The 18,497-nt window shown below is 38.8% G+C and overlaps 1 protein-coding gene across 8 annotated transcripts in view; it reads left to right on the top strand.

Annotated features, from left to right (window-relative positions):
• Positions 1–18,497, top strand: part of USP9X (ubiquitin specific peptidase 9 X-linked) — a 152,936-nt gene that overhangs the window by 131,286 nt on the left and 3,153 nt on the right. For 4 of the 8 annotated variants that reach the window (XM_015127219.3, XM_077988005.1, XM_015127218.3 and 1 more), the window contains exons 34-44: positions 1,808–1,949; positions 3,138–3,891; positions 4,443–4,566; positions 5,594–5,819; positions 6,266–6,395; positions 10,597–10,782; positions 12,422–12,642; positions 12,729–12,817; positions 16,974–17,130; positions 17,288–17,548; positions 18,212–18,307. In XM_015127219.3, the coding sequence (XP_014982705.1) occupies positions 1,808–1,949; positions 3,138–3,891; positions 4,443–4,566; positions 5,594–5,819; positions 6,266–6,395; positions 10,597–10,782; positions 12,422–12,642; positions 12,729–12,817; positions 16,974–17,130; positions 17,288–17,548; positions 18,212–18,307 (2,386 nt within the window). The remainder of the gene's footprint in view (positions 1–1,807; positions 1,950–3,137; positions 3,892–4,442; positions 4,567–5,593; positions 5,820–6,265; positions 6,396–10,596; positions 10,783–12,421; positions 12,643–12,728; positions 12,818–16,973; positions 17,131–17,287; positions 17,549–18,211; positions 18,308–18,497) is intronic. The other 4 variants (XM_077988006.1, XM_077988007.1, XM_015127221.3 and 1 more) reach the window with 1 other exon arrangement.

The following is an 18,497-nucleotide window of genomic DNA, read 5'->3' on the forward strand; positions in this document are numbered from 1 at the left end:
GTTTTGTTTTTGATTACCAGGAAATGATTGGGGGAGAGGTAATACTATATAAATGAGAAATTTCTAGGAAGTTATAGTCTTACCACTCATTCATAATTGGGGAATATACTTACTCACTTAGCCTAGGCAACTTTCAGTCCTTTTGAAAGGCCTTTTATATTAGGTGAACAATAAAATAAAATTTTAACCTTGTTTTTAATTAGTGATGAAAACAGCCAATTTTGGGATCATTTGTTCATGTCACTCCTCCTTAGTTTTAGACAATTTTCTAAATTATTTGGAAATCACTGGTTTTCTTTGGCAAGTGAAATGTCAAAAGATTATGGTCTTGAAATCAGATCCTTGTACCTGATCAACAGCTAAACTAGTCTTTTTTTTAACTAGCTGGGCATGGGGGTGGACGCCTGCAGTTCCAGCTGCTTGGGAGGCTGAGTCAGGAGGATCACTTGAGCCCAGGAGTTAGAAGTTCCAGTGAACTATGATCATGCCACTGCATTCCAGCCTGGGTAACAGAGCAAGACCTCACCTCATTAAAAACAAAAAAGAAAGAAACTCTACTTTGAGTGCCCATACAACCATTCTGTTTTTCACTCTCAGTACAGTATTCAATGAATTACATGAATCTTTGTGTTACAAGATTTTGCCCAACTGTAGGCTAATATAAGTGTTCTGAACACATTTAGGGTAGGCTAGGCTAAAGCTATGATGTTTGGTAGGTTAGGTGTATTAAATGCATTTTCAACTTACGATATTTTCAATTTATGATGGGTTTATTGGGCTGTAGCCATTTCATAAGCGAAGAGCATCTGTAGTTACCGCAGAGACCATATGCCTCACAAAACCTAAGATACTTACTTTCTGGCCCTTTACAGAAAGACTTTGCTGTCCTCTAGTGTTAGAACACCTTCTTTTTATAGGTGTTGAAGAATGTCCTACTTTTGAAGTGTAGTCTGAGATCTAACTTTTTTTCTTTTATGGGCTGTTCCCTGATTATATAGTAGCAATTTGCTTAATACCTGCGTTATATTTCATTCATACAATTTATAAATGCCTTTGTGTACCTTTTTTCCTGAGTTTAAAATTCCTTAAATAAGGGACTGTCTTAAACATTGAATATCCCTCAGTGCATTTACACATAGAAGGTACTCTCAGTCTATCCACTGAATGAATTAATGGTTAATATTAATGAATTAATGTATTCCTCACATCCCTTGTTTTGCATTTATGCATGTGTCTCACCAGAAATCGGAGTCTCTTTGGTAGAAAATGACCGTAAACTGGGATTCTAGCTCCTTCTCAGGTTGCTAATCCTGTACTCATTTGTGTGTTCAAACTTTTGCTTTACTAAGGCTTCCATTACAGAAAAGGAAGAATATATAAAAATTTAGCTTATTCATAGTTTATCATTTTCAGAACTTAATAAATTCATGCTTTGGCCTCGGCGTGAATTACTGTCTAAACGGTTAATACTGGAAGCAGCATCGTATACTACAAAGAGATTCAGCTGTGAATCCAGACAGATTCAACTTAAAAAACCATTTCACCTAATAATCTTGATCAAGTTAACTTTTATTGCTAACATTCTATGACTTAACGGGTTTCGTATTATAAAAATGGCAAATGTATGGGTGCAGCAAACCAACACAGCACATGTATACATATTTAACAGACCTGCACGTTGTGCACATGTACCCTAGAACATAAAGTATAATTAAAAAAACAAAGGCAAATGTAGTTTTCATTAAGTCCAAAACTAAATAAACGTTTAGAAAACTAAGGGATAAATCCTTTCTTTTATCGTTTTTAGGTACGAATGTGAAGAATCTTTTACGACCCTAAACGTAGACATTAGAAATCACCAAAATCTTCTTGATTCTTTGGAACAATATGTCAAAGGAGATTTACTAGAAGGTGCAAATGCATATCATTGTGAAAAATGCAATAAAAAGGTACGGGCTGTCTAGTTTTGTTTCATTTTGATTACATTTAATGGATTTAGAAGAAATTGGTTTTTTTGGTTCATCCTCACAAGTCACCCTCTTTTTATTTTCTCCTACTTTGGTATAGTGGTAGCAGAGAAGTAGTCAACATGATAACTGATAGAAGGTTTGGCAGGGAAGGAAAAAAAGTAGTGCCAAAGGGGCTAGGTAAATAAGATAAAAACAGGTAAATAAGAGTGAATAATTTTAAAAGTCATAACATGATAGCACATTCTCTTATCTAAGTTACACAGACACTTTCCATCTCTACCAAGAAACAAATTGCCAATGAACCCCTCAAAGATACAGAGCTGATAGAGGAAAATATTTCTCCTGTCATGTCCAGGATTACTTGTCAAGACCAAAACATTTGCTGAAACCATTTAATTACTGTATTGAACTACATAAGATTTCTTTTAGACTAGTCAAGTGGCCCGTAAGATTTCTTTTGTCACCTATGTTATAAAACCATTTATTTTGGAATCTTACTAGCAGTTCTTTGGGAGAGAGAATTCACACTCATTATAGTAATGAATAAGGTATATCTTTGGGAGCTCCCAAACCCTTTCACCCTCAAGTCACTTTTGTTGTTTTGGCCTTATGCACCACTTAGAGAAGTCTTAAAGTTTAAAGATTGAGATTGTGGGCTGTAAAACCATACTGCCTGCCACCTGCAGCTCCTGAGACCTGAGGCAAGTTATTTGACCTCTCTGTGATTACTAATTTTCATCTTTAAGGTTCAGTAGTATACACTTGAGAAGGTTGTAAGGATTAGGTATGTTTTTACGTGTGCAGCACTTAGTATATTACCTGGCATCTTAATTGCCCAACAAATATTAGCTACTATTATTATTGTTTGTACATAGGAAACCACCTTTATGGGAACAACAGTAAATATCAAACAGGTAATAATGGCTAGATAACAATGACAGAAACCAGTCAACAACTTACGTTTGCATATTATTAATTTTAGCATTTAAGTCAGCTGATAGGATTATCTTGATTATGCTCATTGTCATGTATTTGTTTACACTTAAAAATTCAGATAAGTCTTAATATCATTTAAAAGTTTGCTTGGGTTTTTGTTGGGTTTTTTTTTGTTTGTTTTTATTGTGGATTTTAATAGAACATCTAGTAACTTTCTCTTGTTTATTTTAGGTTGATACCGTAAAGCGCTTGCTGATTAAAAAGTTACCTCCTGTTCTTGCTATACAACTAAAGCGATTTGACTATGACTGGGAAAGAGAATGTGCAATCAAGTTCAATGATTATTTTGAATTTCCTCGAGAGCTGGACATGGAACCTTACACAGTTGCAGGTGTCGCAAAGCTGGAAGGGGATAATGTAAACCCAGAGAGTCAGTTGATACAACAGAGTGAGCAGTCTGAAAGTGAGACAGCAGGAAGCACAAAATACAGACTTGTGGGTGTGCTTGTACACAGTGGTCAAGCGAGTGGGGGGCATTATTATTCTTATATCATCCAAAGGAATGGTGGAGATGGTGAGAGAAACCGCTGGTATAAATTTGATGATGGTGATGTAACAGAATGTAAAATGGATGATGATGAAGAAATGAAAAACCAATGTTTTGGTGGAGAGTACATGGGAGAAGTGTTTGATCACATGATGAAGCGCATGTCATACAGGCGCCAGAAAAGGTGGTGGAATGCTTATATACTTTTTTACGAACGAATGGACACAATAGACCAAGATGATGAGTTGATAAGATACATATCAGAGCTTGCTATCACCACCAGACCTCATCAGATTATTATGCCATCAGCCATTGAGAGAAGTGTACGGAAACAGAATGTACAATTCATGCATAACCGAATGCAGTACAGTATGGAGTATTTTCAGTTTATGAAAAAACTGCTTACATGTAATGGCGTTTACTTAAACCCTCCTCCCGGTAAGTATCAAGAGAGTTTAGCTTCTTAGTAATAAAGAATAATTTCTAGTAGGCATCAACATGTTTAAGTTCATAAAATTAATGTTTTCACTTTAAATGAGTCTAAATTGCTGGGTGCGGTGGTTCACGCCTGTGATCCCAGCACTTTGGGAGGCCGAGGTAGGTGGATCACCTGAGGTCAAGAATTCGATACCAGCCTGACCAACATGGTGAAACCCCATCTCTACTAAAAATACTAAAATTAGCCGGCATGGTTGCATGCACCTGTAGTCCCAGCTACTCAGGAGGCTGAGGCAGGAGAATCGCTTGAACCTGGGAGGTGGAGGTTGCAATGAGCCAAGATGGTGCCACTGCACTCCAGCCTGGGTGACAGAGTGAGTCTCCATCTCAAAAAAATAAATAGAATAAAATAAAAATGGGTCTAAATTATAGTAGCCTGAGAGAGGTTCTTAATAAATTTAGGACTTCTCAAAATTAATGGAAATGCAGACTTGTTTGAAAATGGGGTTGGAAAATAAAAATTTGTTTTTATATCTGCATTTTATTTATAGGGCAAGATCACCTGTTGCCTGAAGCAGAAGAAATCACTATGATCAGTATTCAACTTGCTGCTAGGTTCCTCTTTACTACAGGATTTCACACAAAGAAAGTAGTCCGTGGCTCTGCCAGTGATTGGTACATTGCTTTGGATTTTCATTCCTATTATACTAATGTTTGGTTTGGTTCTTTAATAGACTGCTTTATTTTTTTCTAAACCATGAGAATTTTGTTTGAAGTTTGGAATACAGAATAAAAATAACTCTGGGTCACAATAGAGAAATCATATTAAAATAGTTACTTAGTCTAAACATGGCCTTTTGTTATTCAGAAACTGACTTCTTCTATTACCTTGTATCATATCTTTGACATCTCTGCACCAAAGATTACAAGATGAGACTGGGGACAGTGACTCACACCTGTAATCCCAGCACTTTGGGAGGCCAGGGTGGGAGGATTGCTTGAGCTCGGGAGTTCAAGACCAGCCTAGGCAACATAGTGAGACCCTATCTCTTCAAAGAAGATTTAAAAAATTACCCAAGTATGGTGGCATACACCTGTAATCCCAGCTACTCGGAAGGCTAAGGTGGGAGGATCGCTGGAGTCTGGGAGGTTGAGACTGCAGTGAGCCATGACCGTGCCATTGCACTCCAGCCTGGGCAGCAGAGCAAGATCCTGTCTCAAACAAAACCAAAGATTACAAGATGAGACTGAAAAGTGTAAGCTACTTATGAAATTTATGAGGTTTTAGCTTACCTAGATTGAATTCTGACACAGATTAAAAGGGTAAAAAATTAAAATGATTTTCTTAAGTTTCTAATTATGAAAGTATAGAGGCCATTATAATACATTGATTTAATAATTTTTACTTACTGATTTCAGAAATAGTATGTCAAGATAAGGGGGTGATATTTTGTCGTTGAACCTAGGAAGAGTTTGTTAATGGATTTTTAGAGGACAAACTTTCACCCGTTTTGTAACTGAGAGAATAGACCAAGTCATAGTATTTATCTGTTATTTTAATACTAGAAGCAACCTTTGCTGGTTCTCTCTTCAGCAGTAGAGGAAGATCTTTATCTTTTTTTTGGTTCAATGAGACTCATCCTTTTACTGTAGAGAACAAGTTATTGAATTAATAGTCATAGATTTTTTTGTTTTATTTTAGGTATGATGCATTGTGTATCCTCCTTCGTCACAGCAAGAATGTACGTTTTTGGTTTGCTCATAATGTCCTTTTTAATGTTTCAAATCGCTTCTCCGAATACCTTCTGGAGTGCCCTAGTGCAGAAGTGAGGGGTGCGTTTGCAAAACTTATAGTCTTTATTGCACATTTTTCCTTGCAAGATGGGCCATGTCCTTCACCTTTTGCCTCTCCTGGACCTTCTAGTCAGGTAATTGCACAGCTTTCTTTCTAAATGATGAGATGCTTACAAATAAATTGTGTTTCCTGGAAGTCGAAGTCACAAACCTATGTGCATCCACTTGATATGTTTACCTAACAGAAACACACACATAATATGATGTCAGTGAGTTCCATTTAATATTACTGCATAGCAATGAATAGTAATTATTGGCTCTTTAAAAATATAAGAGACTATTTTGAAGATTTTTTTAAAATAGTCTTAGTTTTTTAAAAAAATTACAAGTGTGAAGAATTATAATGAAATCCACCTCTGATCTTCATTCCCTTTCCCAAGAAGCAAAATAGTTTAGTTTGTGTGATCAGTCCTTCCATAAATGTATGCCTGTATCAGCATATGTGCATGTCCTTTTTATGCAAATAGAAGTATACATATACCTTGTTGCTGTAAAACAGGTAATGTTTTATCCTTTACAGGCTTATGACAACTTAAGCTTGAGTGATCACTTACTAAGAGCAGTACTAAATCTCTTGAGAAGGGAAGTTTCAGAGCATGGGCGTCATTTACAGCAGTATTTCAACCTGTTTGTAATGTATGCCAATTTAGGTAAGAATTTAAGTTTTTCAGAATTCTGTTTTGATGTATCATATTAAATTGTGAAGTCATTTAGGTCAAGTGATAAAATATAATCTGATTTGAAATAGAAACAATTTCCCATAAAACCTGTTGTGAATTTTATCTGAACATGGCACTTTCACCTTTTACTTTATGCGTGTGTCTTTGTAGTAGACACAGGTCAGAATCTGTGTCTTGATTTTTTTTTTTTTTTTTTTAAATCTCCTAATGCAGTGGTGCCAAATCTGGCTGCTTTTGGAAAATACTGGTTTCTAGGCCTCTTCTCACACTGATTGAATCAGCATCCACAAAGCTAATGTCAGGGAATCCATGTTTTCAAAGGAGTCCCCAGATGGTTGTGATACTCACCAAATTTAGATAGCAGACTTGGTCTGTACATAAGTTTTTGTGTAAGTAAATTACAATTATGGATAATAAAAATACTTGCTTCAAATATTAATTTAAGGGCTGGGCACAATGGCTTATGCCTGTATTCCCAACACTTTGGGAGGCCAAGGCAAGAAGATTGCTTAAGCCCAGGAGTTCGAGACCAACCTAGACACCATAGGGAGACCCTATCTCTACAAAATAAAATTTAAAAATTAGCTGCGTGTGGTGGCATATGCCTGTAGTCCTAGCTACTTGGGAGGCTGAGGTGGGAGAATCACTTGAGCTAAGGAGGTTGAGGCTGCGGTGACCCGTGATTGCATCAGTGCTCTCCAGCGTGGGCAACAGAATGAGACCCTGTCTCCAAAAAGCAAACAAACCAAACAGCCATATATCCAAAATGAAGTTCTATATCCAGGCATACCTGTCATTTTCAGGTTTTTTTTTCTGTGACATTACTTAATCACCATTGGATTCATGGACTTTTTAACATAAGGGAAATTGTACTTTTCATTTGTCTATTTAGTTTGTCTTCCTTTCCCTTACCTTTTTCCACATTGTAGATATTTGGGTATTTGTAGATGAGAAAGAAAAGAATATTTAGCCGGGCGCGGTGGCTCAAGCCTGTAATCCCAGCACTTTGGGAGGCCGAGACGGGCGGATCACGAGGTCAGGAGATCGAGACCTTCCTGGCTAACACGGTGAAACCCCGTCTCTACTAAAAAACACAAAAAATTAGCCGGGCGAGGTGGCGGGCGCCTGTAGTCCCAGCTACTCGGGAGGCTGAGGCAGGAGAATGGCGTAAACCCGGGAGGCGGAGCTTGCAGTGAGCTGAGATCCGGCCACTGCACTCCAGCCTGGGCGACAGAGCAAGACTCCGTCTCAAAAAAAAAAAAAAAAAAAGAATATTTATTAGATAAGCATCAGTGGAATCTGTATTTCAAACTTAAAAATGCCAAATTTAGACATTCAGAAAAATCCTATTCTGTTCAACTCTTCTTTGAGAAATATTGCCTGTTCAGAAAGCACACATCATTGTTCCATAATGTAACCTACTTATAAAATTTTCTTGCTGAAAACAAATACTGTATGGTCTGTAAACCTTAATACGAAGTCCTTAAGATCGGATATGCATTGGGATTGAGAATTGTTTGGATTTAAGAAAAGGCAGTGCATATATCCCTATCTCTATAGCAGGGTCTGAGACAACAACTTAAAATTGAACACATTAATATTTCTACAGTAAAATGTAAATATTTATACTGAAGGGAGAAATGAAGACTGTAAGTAGCCTTTAGTCAGTTCAGACTAGGTTATCCCAACAAACACATTTTGACACCAACTTAATGAAAAACTTTGTTGGGCTGGACGAGGTGGCTCATGCCTGTAATCCCAGCGCTTTGGGAGGCCGAGGCAGGCAGATCACCTGAGGTATGGAGTTCAAGACCATCCTGGCAAACATGGTAAAACCCCATCTCTACTTAAAAATACAAAAATTAGCAGGGCGTGGTTGTGGGCACCTGTAGTCCCAGCTACTTGGGAGGCTGAGGCAGGAGAATTGCTTGAACCCAGGAGGCACAGGTTGCAGTGAGCAGAGATAGCACCACTGCACTCCAGCCTGGGCAACAGGGCAAGACTCCGTCTCAAAAACAAACAAACAAAAAACCTTGTTATAATAATAGCTTTTAGGCCGGGTGCGGTGGCTCACGCCTGTAATCCCAGCACTTTGGGAGGCCGAGGCGGGTGGATCACGAGGTCAGGAGTTCAAGACCAACCTGACCAACACGTTGAAACCCCGTCTCTATTAAATATACAAAAATTAGCCGAGCATGGTGGCACATCCCAGCTACTCAGGAGGCTGAGGCAGGAGAATCGCTTGAACCCAGGAGGCGGAGGTTGCAGTGAGCTCAGATCACGCCACTGTACTCCAGCCTGGGAGACAGAGTGAGACTCCGTCTCAAAAAAAAAAAAAAAATTAAAATAGCTTTCGGAGTCTTAGGATTTTAGATAAGAGGTTGTGGACCTGTTTTTATTATGTTTTGGGGGATATGGCAATAAATAAGATTGCCTAATGGAATATAGAAGCAAATAATGTAGTTGCCATAAAATATGTTAATGGCTCTAATAGGGAAAATGCAGAGTGCATCATGGGGGGCATGGTACCTGAAGGGATTTGGGGAGTACAGAAGACTTAATGGGGAATGTAATGTGGGAATTGGTTGGTTGAGCTTTCCATCTAGAGTGAACAGCAGATGCAAAGACGTGATAAACTTGCTGTGGCTTATTGGATGGAATGAAAGTTGTCCAGTCTGACTAGAATTGATGTAAGATGGGAATGGCAGGAGTGCTGAGCAGGAGTTTCTGATCATGTGGTTCTAATAGGCCTTGTGAGAGAGACTGAGGCATTGGATGAGCCATTGTAGGGTTTTGAACAGGTAAATACCATCTAGAAAGATCCCTGTGGCCACAGTGTGGAATGGATTGCAATGGAATAAGATCCCAGAGAATGTTAAAATGATCTATAGACATAAGATCATTGTGGCCTGTACTGGAGAACTGGCAGTGAGAGACATACAAATGGACAGATAGATACATGGTGCTTTTTATAAGTGGAATCAGTGGATTTGGTGATTGGATATTCAGAGAAGGACGGGACAGGGAAGACATGTGAAGAATGATCCCCAAAATTCTAACATAAACAACTGTGAGTGGTACCATTTACTGAGGGGAAATACAGGAGGAGAAACATTATGGGAAGAAAGGGGTGAGTTCAGTTTGGGTAGATTGAGTTTGAGCCTGTGTGACACCCAAATGGAGATATACAGTAGAACAGTAAGTAATTTGTCTTGAAATGTTTTTGAATCATCTGAATGAAAATATCTAGAACATTAAAGCCATGAGTGTGGGCTACATCATCCAGGGAAATCAGTGTGAGAAGATAGCCTGGCATGGGAACTTGGAGAAACATCAGTTTTTAAGAGACAGGAAGGAGGAGTTGCAAATAAGAACAAAAAGAGGTAGAAAGAAAATCAGGAATCGAGGGAGGAGGAAGTGGTTATGGTTTGAGAACTGCTCCTTAGCTTATTACCATGAAGAGGGACCAAAACCAAGAGTTCTTACTTCTTATTTAATATAGTTGTTTTGTGTTTTCATCCTCTTTTCCTTACAAATGAGGGTTGCAGTCTTGGTTAGTCCCTTTAGACTCTCCAGGCCGTAGAAAGTGTTCATCTTCCAGTCGGGCGCAGTGGCTCATAATCCCAGCACTTTGGAAGGCCAAGGTGGGCGGATCATGCGGTCAAGATACCGAGACCATCCAGGCCAACATGGTGAAACCCTATCTCTACTAAAAATACAAAAATTAGCTGGGCGTGGTACGTGCCTGTAATCCCAGCTACTGGGGAGGCTTAGGCAGGAGAATTGCTTGAACCTGGGAGGCAGAGGTTGCAGTGAGCTGAGATCGCGCTACTGCACTCCAGCCTGGCGAGAGAGCAAGACTGTCTCAAAAAAGAAAAAGTGTTCATCTTCCTTAAAGTGAGCCGGTGTGATTGGAATGTCATAGTCATGGTCACTGTTTAACAATGTTAATACTTATACTCAATGGGCGAGTTTTCTTTTCTGGTAAAATAATTCTCTGAATGCTAAGTAAAAGTGATAAAATTACAAATCAAAATTTTTCTGATCATAAAAATTATAGACAAGATATTTTGTGTAACTGCTTGTTTTATTCATGAAGCCCTTGCCATCCTAATTTTTTCCTCGCATTTTTCTCCCTCTCTTTCTTCTCCCCTTCACTCCTTTGTTGTAGGTGTGGCAGAGAAGACACAGCTTCTGAAATTGAGTGTACCTGCTACCTTTATGCTTGTGTCTTTAGATGAAGGTCCAGGTCCTCCAATCAAATATCAGTATGCTGAATTAGGCAAATTATACTCAGTAGTGTCACAGCTGATCCGCTGTTGCAATGTCTCTTCAAGAATGCAGTCTTCAATCAATGGTAAATTTGAATGCTCCATTCTTTACAGTAGTCTTTTATTGCTGCTGCTGTTGTTGTTTGAGATGGAGTTTTGCTATTGTTGCCCAGGCTGGAGTGCAATGGCATGATCTCGGCTCACTGCAACCTCCACCTCCCCGGTTCAAGCCATTCTCCTGCCTTGGCCTCCCAAGTAGCTGGGATTACAGGCACCCACCACCACGCCCGGCTAATTTTGTATTTTTAGCAGAGACAGGGTTTCACCATGTTGGTCAGGCTGGTCTCGAACTCCTGACCTCAGATGATCTGCCCACCTGGGCCTCCCAAAGTGCTGGGATTACAGGTGTGTGCCACCATGCCCGGCCCTCTTTACGGTAGTTTTTAAATACTGCTGAGCATATATAGTACTAAGAGTCTGGAGGAAGATTTTTGCTTTGGAGTATTTTAGCCCTGTACCTCTTTTTTTTTCTTTTCTTTTCTTTTTTTTCTTTTTTTTCTTTTTTTTGAGACGGAGTCTCGCTCTGTCGCCCAAGCTGGAGTGCAGTGGCCGGATCTCAGCTCACTGCAAGCTCCGCCGCCCGAGTTTACACCATTCTCCTGCCTCAGCCTCCCGAGTAGCTGGGACTACAGGTGCCTGCCACCTCGCCCGGCTAGTTTTTTGTATTTTTTAGTAGAGACGGGGTTTCACCGTGTTAGCCAGGATGGTCTTGATCTCCTGACCTCGTGATCCGCCCGTCTCGGCCTCCCAAAGTGCTGGGATTACAGGCTTGAGCCACCGCGCCCGGCCCCCTGTACCTTTTTTACGTATTTAATGGGGATCTTTTTTCTGTCTCCTTGTGACTGAGGTTGATACCATGTTTATGAAATAGTTTAAGAATTAACTTTTTAGGCTGGGCTCAGTGGCTCATGCCTGTAATCCCTACACTTTGGGGGAAGCCAAGGCAGGAGGATCACAACAACAAAAAAGTTGGCTGGGGGTGGTGGTGTGCACCTGTAGTCCCAGCTACTCAGGAGACTGAAGTGGGAGAATCACTTCAGCCCAGGAGAAGGCTGCAGTGAGCTATGGTCACGCCACTGCACTCCAGCCTAGGTGACAGAGAGAGACCCTGTGTCCAAAAAAAAAAAAAAAATTTATTTTTAGATTTTGCATTTTTACATCTTGATATATCTATCTGATCATTATAATGCATAATGTTACTTTCTTTGTTGTGCTTAGGAAACTTGATTTAAAATGTTATTATTCTAAAATAAAACATTTGGCCAGCCATGGTGGCTCATGCCTGTAATCCCAGCATTTTGGGAGGCCGAGGCGGGTGGATCACTTGAGGTCAAGAGTTCAAGACCAGCCTGGCAAACATGGCGAAACCGCATCTCTACAAAAATACAAAAAAATTAGCCAGGCGTGGTGGCGTGTACCTGTAGTCCCAGCTACTCAGAAAGCTGAGGCAGGAGAATCGCTTGAACCTGGGAGGTGGATGTTGCAGTGAGCTGAGATCGCGCCATTGCACTCCAGCCTGGACGACAGAGCAAGACTCCATCTTAGGAAAAAAAAAAAAAAAAAAATTTATAGGCTATATATAGGCTATTTTCTGTCATGAAAGTTGTGTATTATTGTGGAGAAGCTTATTAGTTTTTTTTTATTGGTGACAAATCTGTATTCTAGGTAATCCTCCTCTTCCCAATCCTTTTGGTGATCCTAATTTATCACAACCTATAATGCCAATTCAGCAGAATGTGGCAGACATTTTATTTGTGAGAACAAGTTATGTGAAGAAAATCATTGAAGACTGCAGTAATTCAGACGAAACCGTCAAATTGCTTCGTTTTTGCTGCTGGGAGAATCCTCAGTTCTCATCTACTGTCCTCAGTGAACTTCTCTGGCAGGTAAAAGGAAAATAACATTTGTATGTTTATAATTTGATTTCTTATTCCTTTCATTAAGTTACTCACTATGTCTTACTTGTTTTTAGGTTGCATATTCCTATACCTATGAACTGCGACCCTATCTGGATCTGCTTTTGCAAATCTTACTGATTGAGGACTCCTGGCAAACTCACAGGTGGATACTCTTTTTGTGACTGGAAGCAATTAGGCTTGCCCCAGGTGTTAGAGTTAACTGAAATTGACAGTCACACATTTTTTTAACCTATTGGAGTTCTAGTGAATGTTTTATCTTAAACCTAGGACAAGGGTAAATAACAAGTTCTCCCCCTTTCCTCAGAATTTTATTTCCTCTTTTATTCTTTTCTCTCACTGCCTAAATTTCATACTTAATAAGCCTGTTTCTTTAGAATGACTTTTTTAATTAAGGAAGAGCTAGCTTGGGCTTTTGGTAAATGTTTGAATTTCATTAATGATGCCTGAGGATTATTTTATGATTAGATTACATTTGTTTTAGAATTAGTCTCTTGAAGTAACTTAGTCATTAGTCACATGAAGTATAATAGTATATGTAAAAATAGGCTTTAGGTAAGTACGATTTCCATTTTTCATGGTATTTATATTCTGTAAAGTCCCCACAGACACTGAGTTAGCAAATACTGAACCATTACTCCTAGGAGGAAATACAGAATTAGGTTTCTATAAGCCTCTTGTTTACATTTTTATCAGCCAGTCAATACATAACCTTGTTTTATGTGTGTTTCTATTTAAAGTCATTTAATATATATTGTTGACTTAGAGTTCACAGCCAAACAGCTTTGTAACTTAAGCCTGAACTTAAGCTTCTCAACACATTCTCCATAAGGCGCATCACAGCCTTCTTGTGGTCAGGAACATTAGATACCACTTCAATATTATATACTTGGGGGTCATTTTAAACATAAAAATAACCAACAAAAGCACAAATATGTGGAAAATGTGGCACTAAATACACCATGAAGGACACTTGTTTACAGCTTAAGCTGAAACAAGACAGAATGACACTCTTTTGGACTTCAGCTAAGGACGTTTGTGTTGGACAACTTGATATTTTTGCTGCTCTGCATGTGTCCACAGATGCCCAAGAAAGCACCTTGATGATTGATCTTGCAGTTATAAATAAAGTTTAGGAAGTAAGCAATTCACAAATGCGGAATTCATGAATAATGAGGGGATCAATTATAATTAGTTTTTATGAGAAGTTTTAGAATGTTAACTTTTTTCCCCCGTAAAAACTAAGGTTATCCAGCTTAACTGGCCCTCAAACTTTAACCAGAATTTTTCTATTTGTTTCAGTTTTTTGGGTTTTTTTTTTTTTTTTTTTTTTTTTGCAGTAAAAGTTGAATATATTATCTTTAATCCCAAGAGTTATATAATTGATAAATTATGGTTATTAGTTGGCAGCACTGCCGGGTTTTAGAACTTACCTTCCCACACGGAAGATAGTATAATAGTTTGTTTGGGAAAACAATTCAAAGTCTGTGTCGCAGTTTGCCTCCCATCTGCCAATGTAATAAAACAAACTCAAAAACAAGTTCTGTAACAACAAAATGCTTAAAGAGAAGTTACAATCTGGAGTTTTAGTGGGGATTGCGAATGCCAGAATTTGTGACTTAGTATTTTCAAATTATCTCCAAATTTACCATAATAGATTTCAAACAAATACTGTAAAAATAGCATTAAACCAAAAATAAATTTTCGTGAGACACAAAAGATAGTAGCTCAAAATTATAGTCATTTATTCAGGCAGTATTCAGTGCCCTTCTAAATATGTTCATAGGATTTGAAAGCTTTCTTCAGAGTGGATTTTAATGAAATCTAACTTTTACTATTTTTTTTTTTTTTTTAAATGCTGTATTTCTGGGCACAGTGGCTTACCCCTGTAATAAGCACTTTGGGAGGCCAAGGCAGGAGAATCGCTTGAGACCAGGAGTTCAAGGCCAGCTTGACCAACATAGCAAGATCTTGCCTCTATTTTTTAAAAAAGGAAAATACTGTACGCACTTACAGTTTTAAACCAGTTAATCACATCTTAGCTCTTGTTTGATTAGAGCAAGTGATAATGGCAAAGACATATGTGCTAGAGCAAATGTGGGAATTACACTTTTGTGTAATCAGATTAGTAAGATACTGTTGTTAAATGAATCACTGGCCCAAACATGAAAATAATTTTCTCATAATGAGCTTTTAGTTCATTCAGTAAACAATGTTCAGATATTTATGGAGTGTCTACCATGTGCCCAGCACTGCTTGGCATCAGGTAATAGGCAAGTGAAGGTAGTATTAATAAAAATGGCATTTGAGAACGGTTGATCCTAATAATGGGGAGAAAATATGATATGGTAGAAATAATGATTTAGCACTTCATTGTTACCTGAAAAAACTGAAGGTAAAAGCAATTTATATGTAGCATTTCAGATTAAACAGCAAGAGGGCCTGAACATGGTTGATTTGTCTGAAATGATTAAGCTTTGCAAAATTGTTGAAGTAATCTGTTTTGTTTGGAAATCATGAATGCATTTGATGGAGGAAAAAAATCTTACTTTGAATTGAAACATACTATTAAGTAAAATACATAGTGTACATGAGAATCTTTAGATTCTCAGTGTCCAGGTTATGTTTCTAATTGATGTAAAATTTACATAACGAAACTCACCATTTCAAAGTATACAATTCAGTGACTTTTAGTACATTCACACTGTTGTGTAGCCATTACCACTATCTGATTCCAGAGTTGTTTTTTTGTTTTGTTTTGTTTTGTTTTGTTTTTTGAGAGGATGTCTTGCTCTGTTGCCCAGGCTGGAGTGCAGTGGCACGATCTCGGCTCACTGCAAGCTCTGCCTCCCGGGTTCACACCATTCTCCTGCCTCAGCCTCCCGAGTAGCTGGGACTACAGGCACCCGCCACCACGCCCAGCTAATTTTTTTTGTATTTTTAGTAGAGACGGGGTTTCACCATGTTAGTCAGGATGGTATCCATCTCCTGACCTTGTGATCCACCCGCCTCAGCCTCCCAAAATGTTGGGATTACAGGCGTGGGCCACCGCGCCTGTCCCAGAACATTTTTTTTATTACCCCAAAAGGAAGCCCCTACCCAATTAAATAGTCACTCACCATTCCTTCCAGCCCTAGCAACCACTAATCTGCTCTCTGTCTCTGTGGATTTGCCTATTCTAGACATTTCATAAAAATGAAATCATGCAATTTGTGTGTCTGACTTCTTTCACTTAGCTTAATGTTTTCAGAGTCCATCCATGTTATAGCATATATCATTAGTTTATAGCTGAATAATATTTTGTTTACTGGCACATAATATTTTTAACACAAAAGAAACAAGGCATGTTTGTGCCCCTCCAATCATGTTTTAAGTTAGTTATTTCAGGGAAAGACAGGAACTAGTTGGCTATGTATTATTACTCCGTTGTAGTTTGGGAGAAACTGAAATGAAATCCTGTGTTACTGGCAAATCAGCCAAATTGTACTATTGCCTGTCAAAATGCTTTGCCTGCAATGTATTCTCATTATTAGAATTCAAATACTGTACCTCCAAATTATGTCACTGAATCCTAACTTGCCTTCAGAGATGCAGTTTTATAGAAGGTATTGATGTATAGCAAATTACCCTCGACTACAGCAGTCATAAACTTCGTTATTAACTTCTTTAAAATTTGCATTACTCTTGAGTGTCCTGAATTCACTTCAGGTAATGTGTTTAAATTGCATACATGGCAGAATTATTTTGGATTGGTAATAAGAGCGCAGACTCTGGAGTCAGACTGCTCCACAGCTATATGACCTCAGCAAGCTGTGTAACTCTGTGCCAATTTTCTCATCTGTTAAAAGGTTTAATAATAAGGCTGGGCATGGTGGCTCATGCCTGTAATCCTAGCACTTTGGGAGGCCGAGGCGGATGGATCACGAGGTCAGGAGATCGAGACCATCCTGGCTAACATGGTGAAACCCCGTCTCTACTAAAAATACAAAAACTTAGCTGGGCATGGTGGCACATGCCTATAGTCCCAGCTACTCAGGAGGCTGAGGCAGAAGAAGGGCATGAACCCAGGAGGCAGAACTTGCAGTGAGCCAAGATGGCACCACTGCACTGCTGCCCGGGCGACAGAGCGAGACTCCGTCTCAAAAAAATAAATAAACAAAGGTTTAATAATAATACCTGTTGTCTAATGTTAGATTAAATGACTAAATCAAAGACATTATTGAGTGGCACATAGTAGGCCCTCAGTATATATTAGCTATTAGATTTTAGATGTTTTTATTTTATATCTGGTTCTCTTTCAGAATTCATAATGCACTGAAAGGAATTCCAGATGACCGAGATGGGCTGTTTGACACAATCCAACGCTCTAAGAATCACTATCAAAAAAGAGCATACCAGTGTATAAAATGTATGGTAGCTCTATTTAGTAACTGTCCTGTTGCTTACCAAATCCTGCAGGTGAGGATTTTTTTCTTACAATTTTGTAGAAATCTTAATCAGAATTAAGGATTCTGTTTTAAAAGAAGAGAATAATGAGAACTTGGGGTTGTCATTTTAAGTTAACTTTGAAGTATTCCAAATCCTCTTATATATGTGGTTTTATTTTCTTTTGCAGGGCAATGGAGATCTTAAAAGAAAGTGGACCTGGGCGGTAGAATGGCTTGGAGATGAACTTGAAAGAAGACCATATACTGGCAATCCACAGTACACTTACAACAATTGGTCTCCCCCAGTGCAAAGCAATGAAACATCAAATGGTTATTTCTTGGAGAGATCACATAGTGCTAGGATGACACTTGCAAAAGCTTGTGAACTCTGTCCAGAGGAGGTAAAAAAAGCCACCAGTGTGCAGCAGATAGAAATGGAAGAGAGCAAAGTAATTCTTTATTTTATAGGCCAGTGTTTATGTATTAATGATATTATTAAAAGATTATGTTGAAGTTTTGGGTTTTGAAAAATGTTTATTCGGCTGGGCGCAGTGGCTCATGCCTGTAATCCCAGCACTTTGGGAGGCCAAGGCAGGCGGATCACCTCAGGTCAGGAGTTCAAGACCAGCCTGGCCAACATGGTGAAACCCCATCTCTACTAAAAATACAAAAATTAGCCAGGCATGGCGGTGGTGCCTGTAATCTCATCTACTTGGGAGGCTGAGGCTAGAGAATGACTTGAACCCAGGAGGTGGAGGCTGTAGTGAGCAGAGATCGTGCCAGTGCACTCCAGCCTGGGGGACAAGAGTGAAACTCCGTCTCAAAAACAGAAAAGAAAAATGTTTATTCTGTGTCATCTTAAGCTAATGAGGGAGCCTTCTTTTGGAGAAATTTCTGTGAAATTGTCTGAAATGTAGTAGTTCTGAGAGAATGCAAATCAGGTTTTTGTTTGGTTTTGTTTTTTGTTTTTTTCCCAAAGTTCTTTATCTGCAGTAAAAGAAAAGTTGCTAATGGGTCAGTTTTGTAGATTTTTAAAGTTTATTTCAAATAGAAGTTAAAAATAAACTTGAGTTTGCCTACATAATTCTTTATCTTGAAATATTCAAAATTAGGAGCCAGATGACCAAGATGCCCCAGATGAACATGAGTCGCCTCCACCTGAAGATGCCCCATTGTACCCCCATTCACCTGGATCTCAGTATCAACAGGTAAAACAGGAGTCAGTTTGTGGTTTTATCCCCTAGAACTAGGTTTTATGCTTATTTTTAGAGGATGACTCAATTGTTGGTTGTGACTACAAAGTAACAGGTAGGATTATCTACTAGCTTTGGGAGCATGATCAGAAGAGGAATGGTTTGGAGCGGGGGTCATGGTGTAACGTGTTTGAACTTAACCACT

The sequence above is a fragment of the Macaca mulatta genome, chromosome X, assembly GCF_049350105.2.
Source record: "Macaca mulatta isolate MMU2019108-1 chromosome X, T2T-MMU8v2.0, whole genome shotgun sequence".
NCBI classification, from domain to species: Eukaryota; Metazoa; Chordata; class Mammalia; order Primates; family Cercopithecidae; genus Macaca; species Macaca mulatta.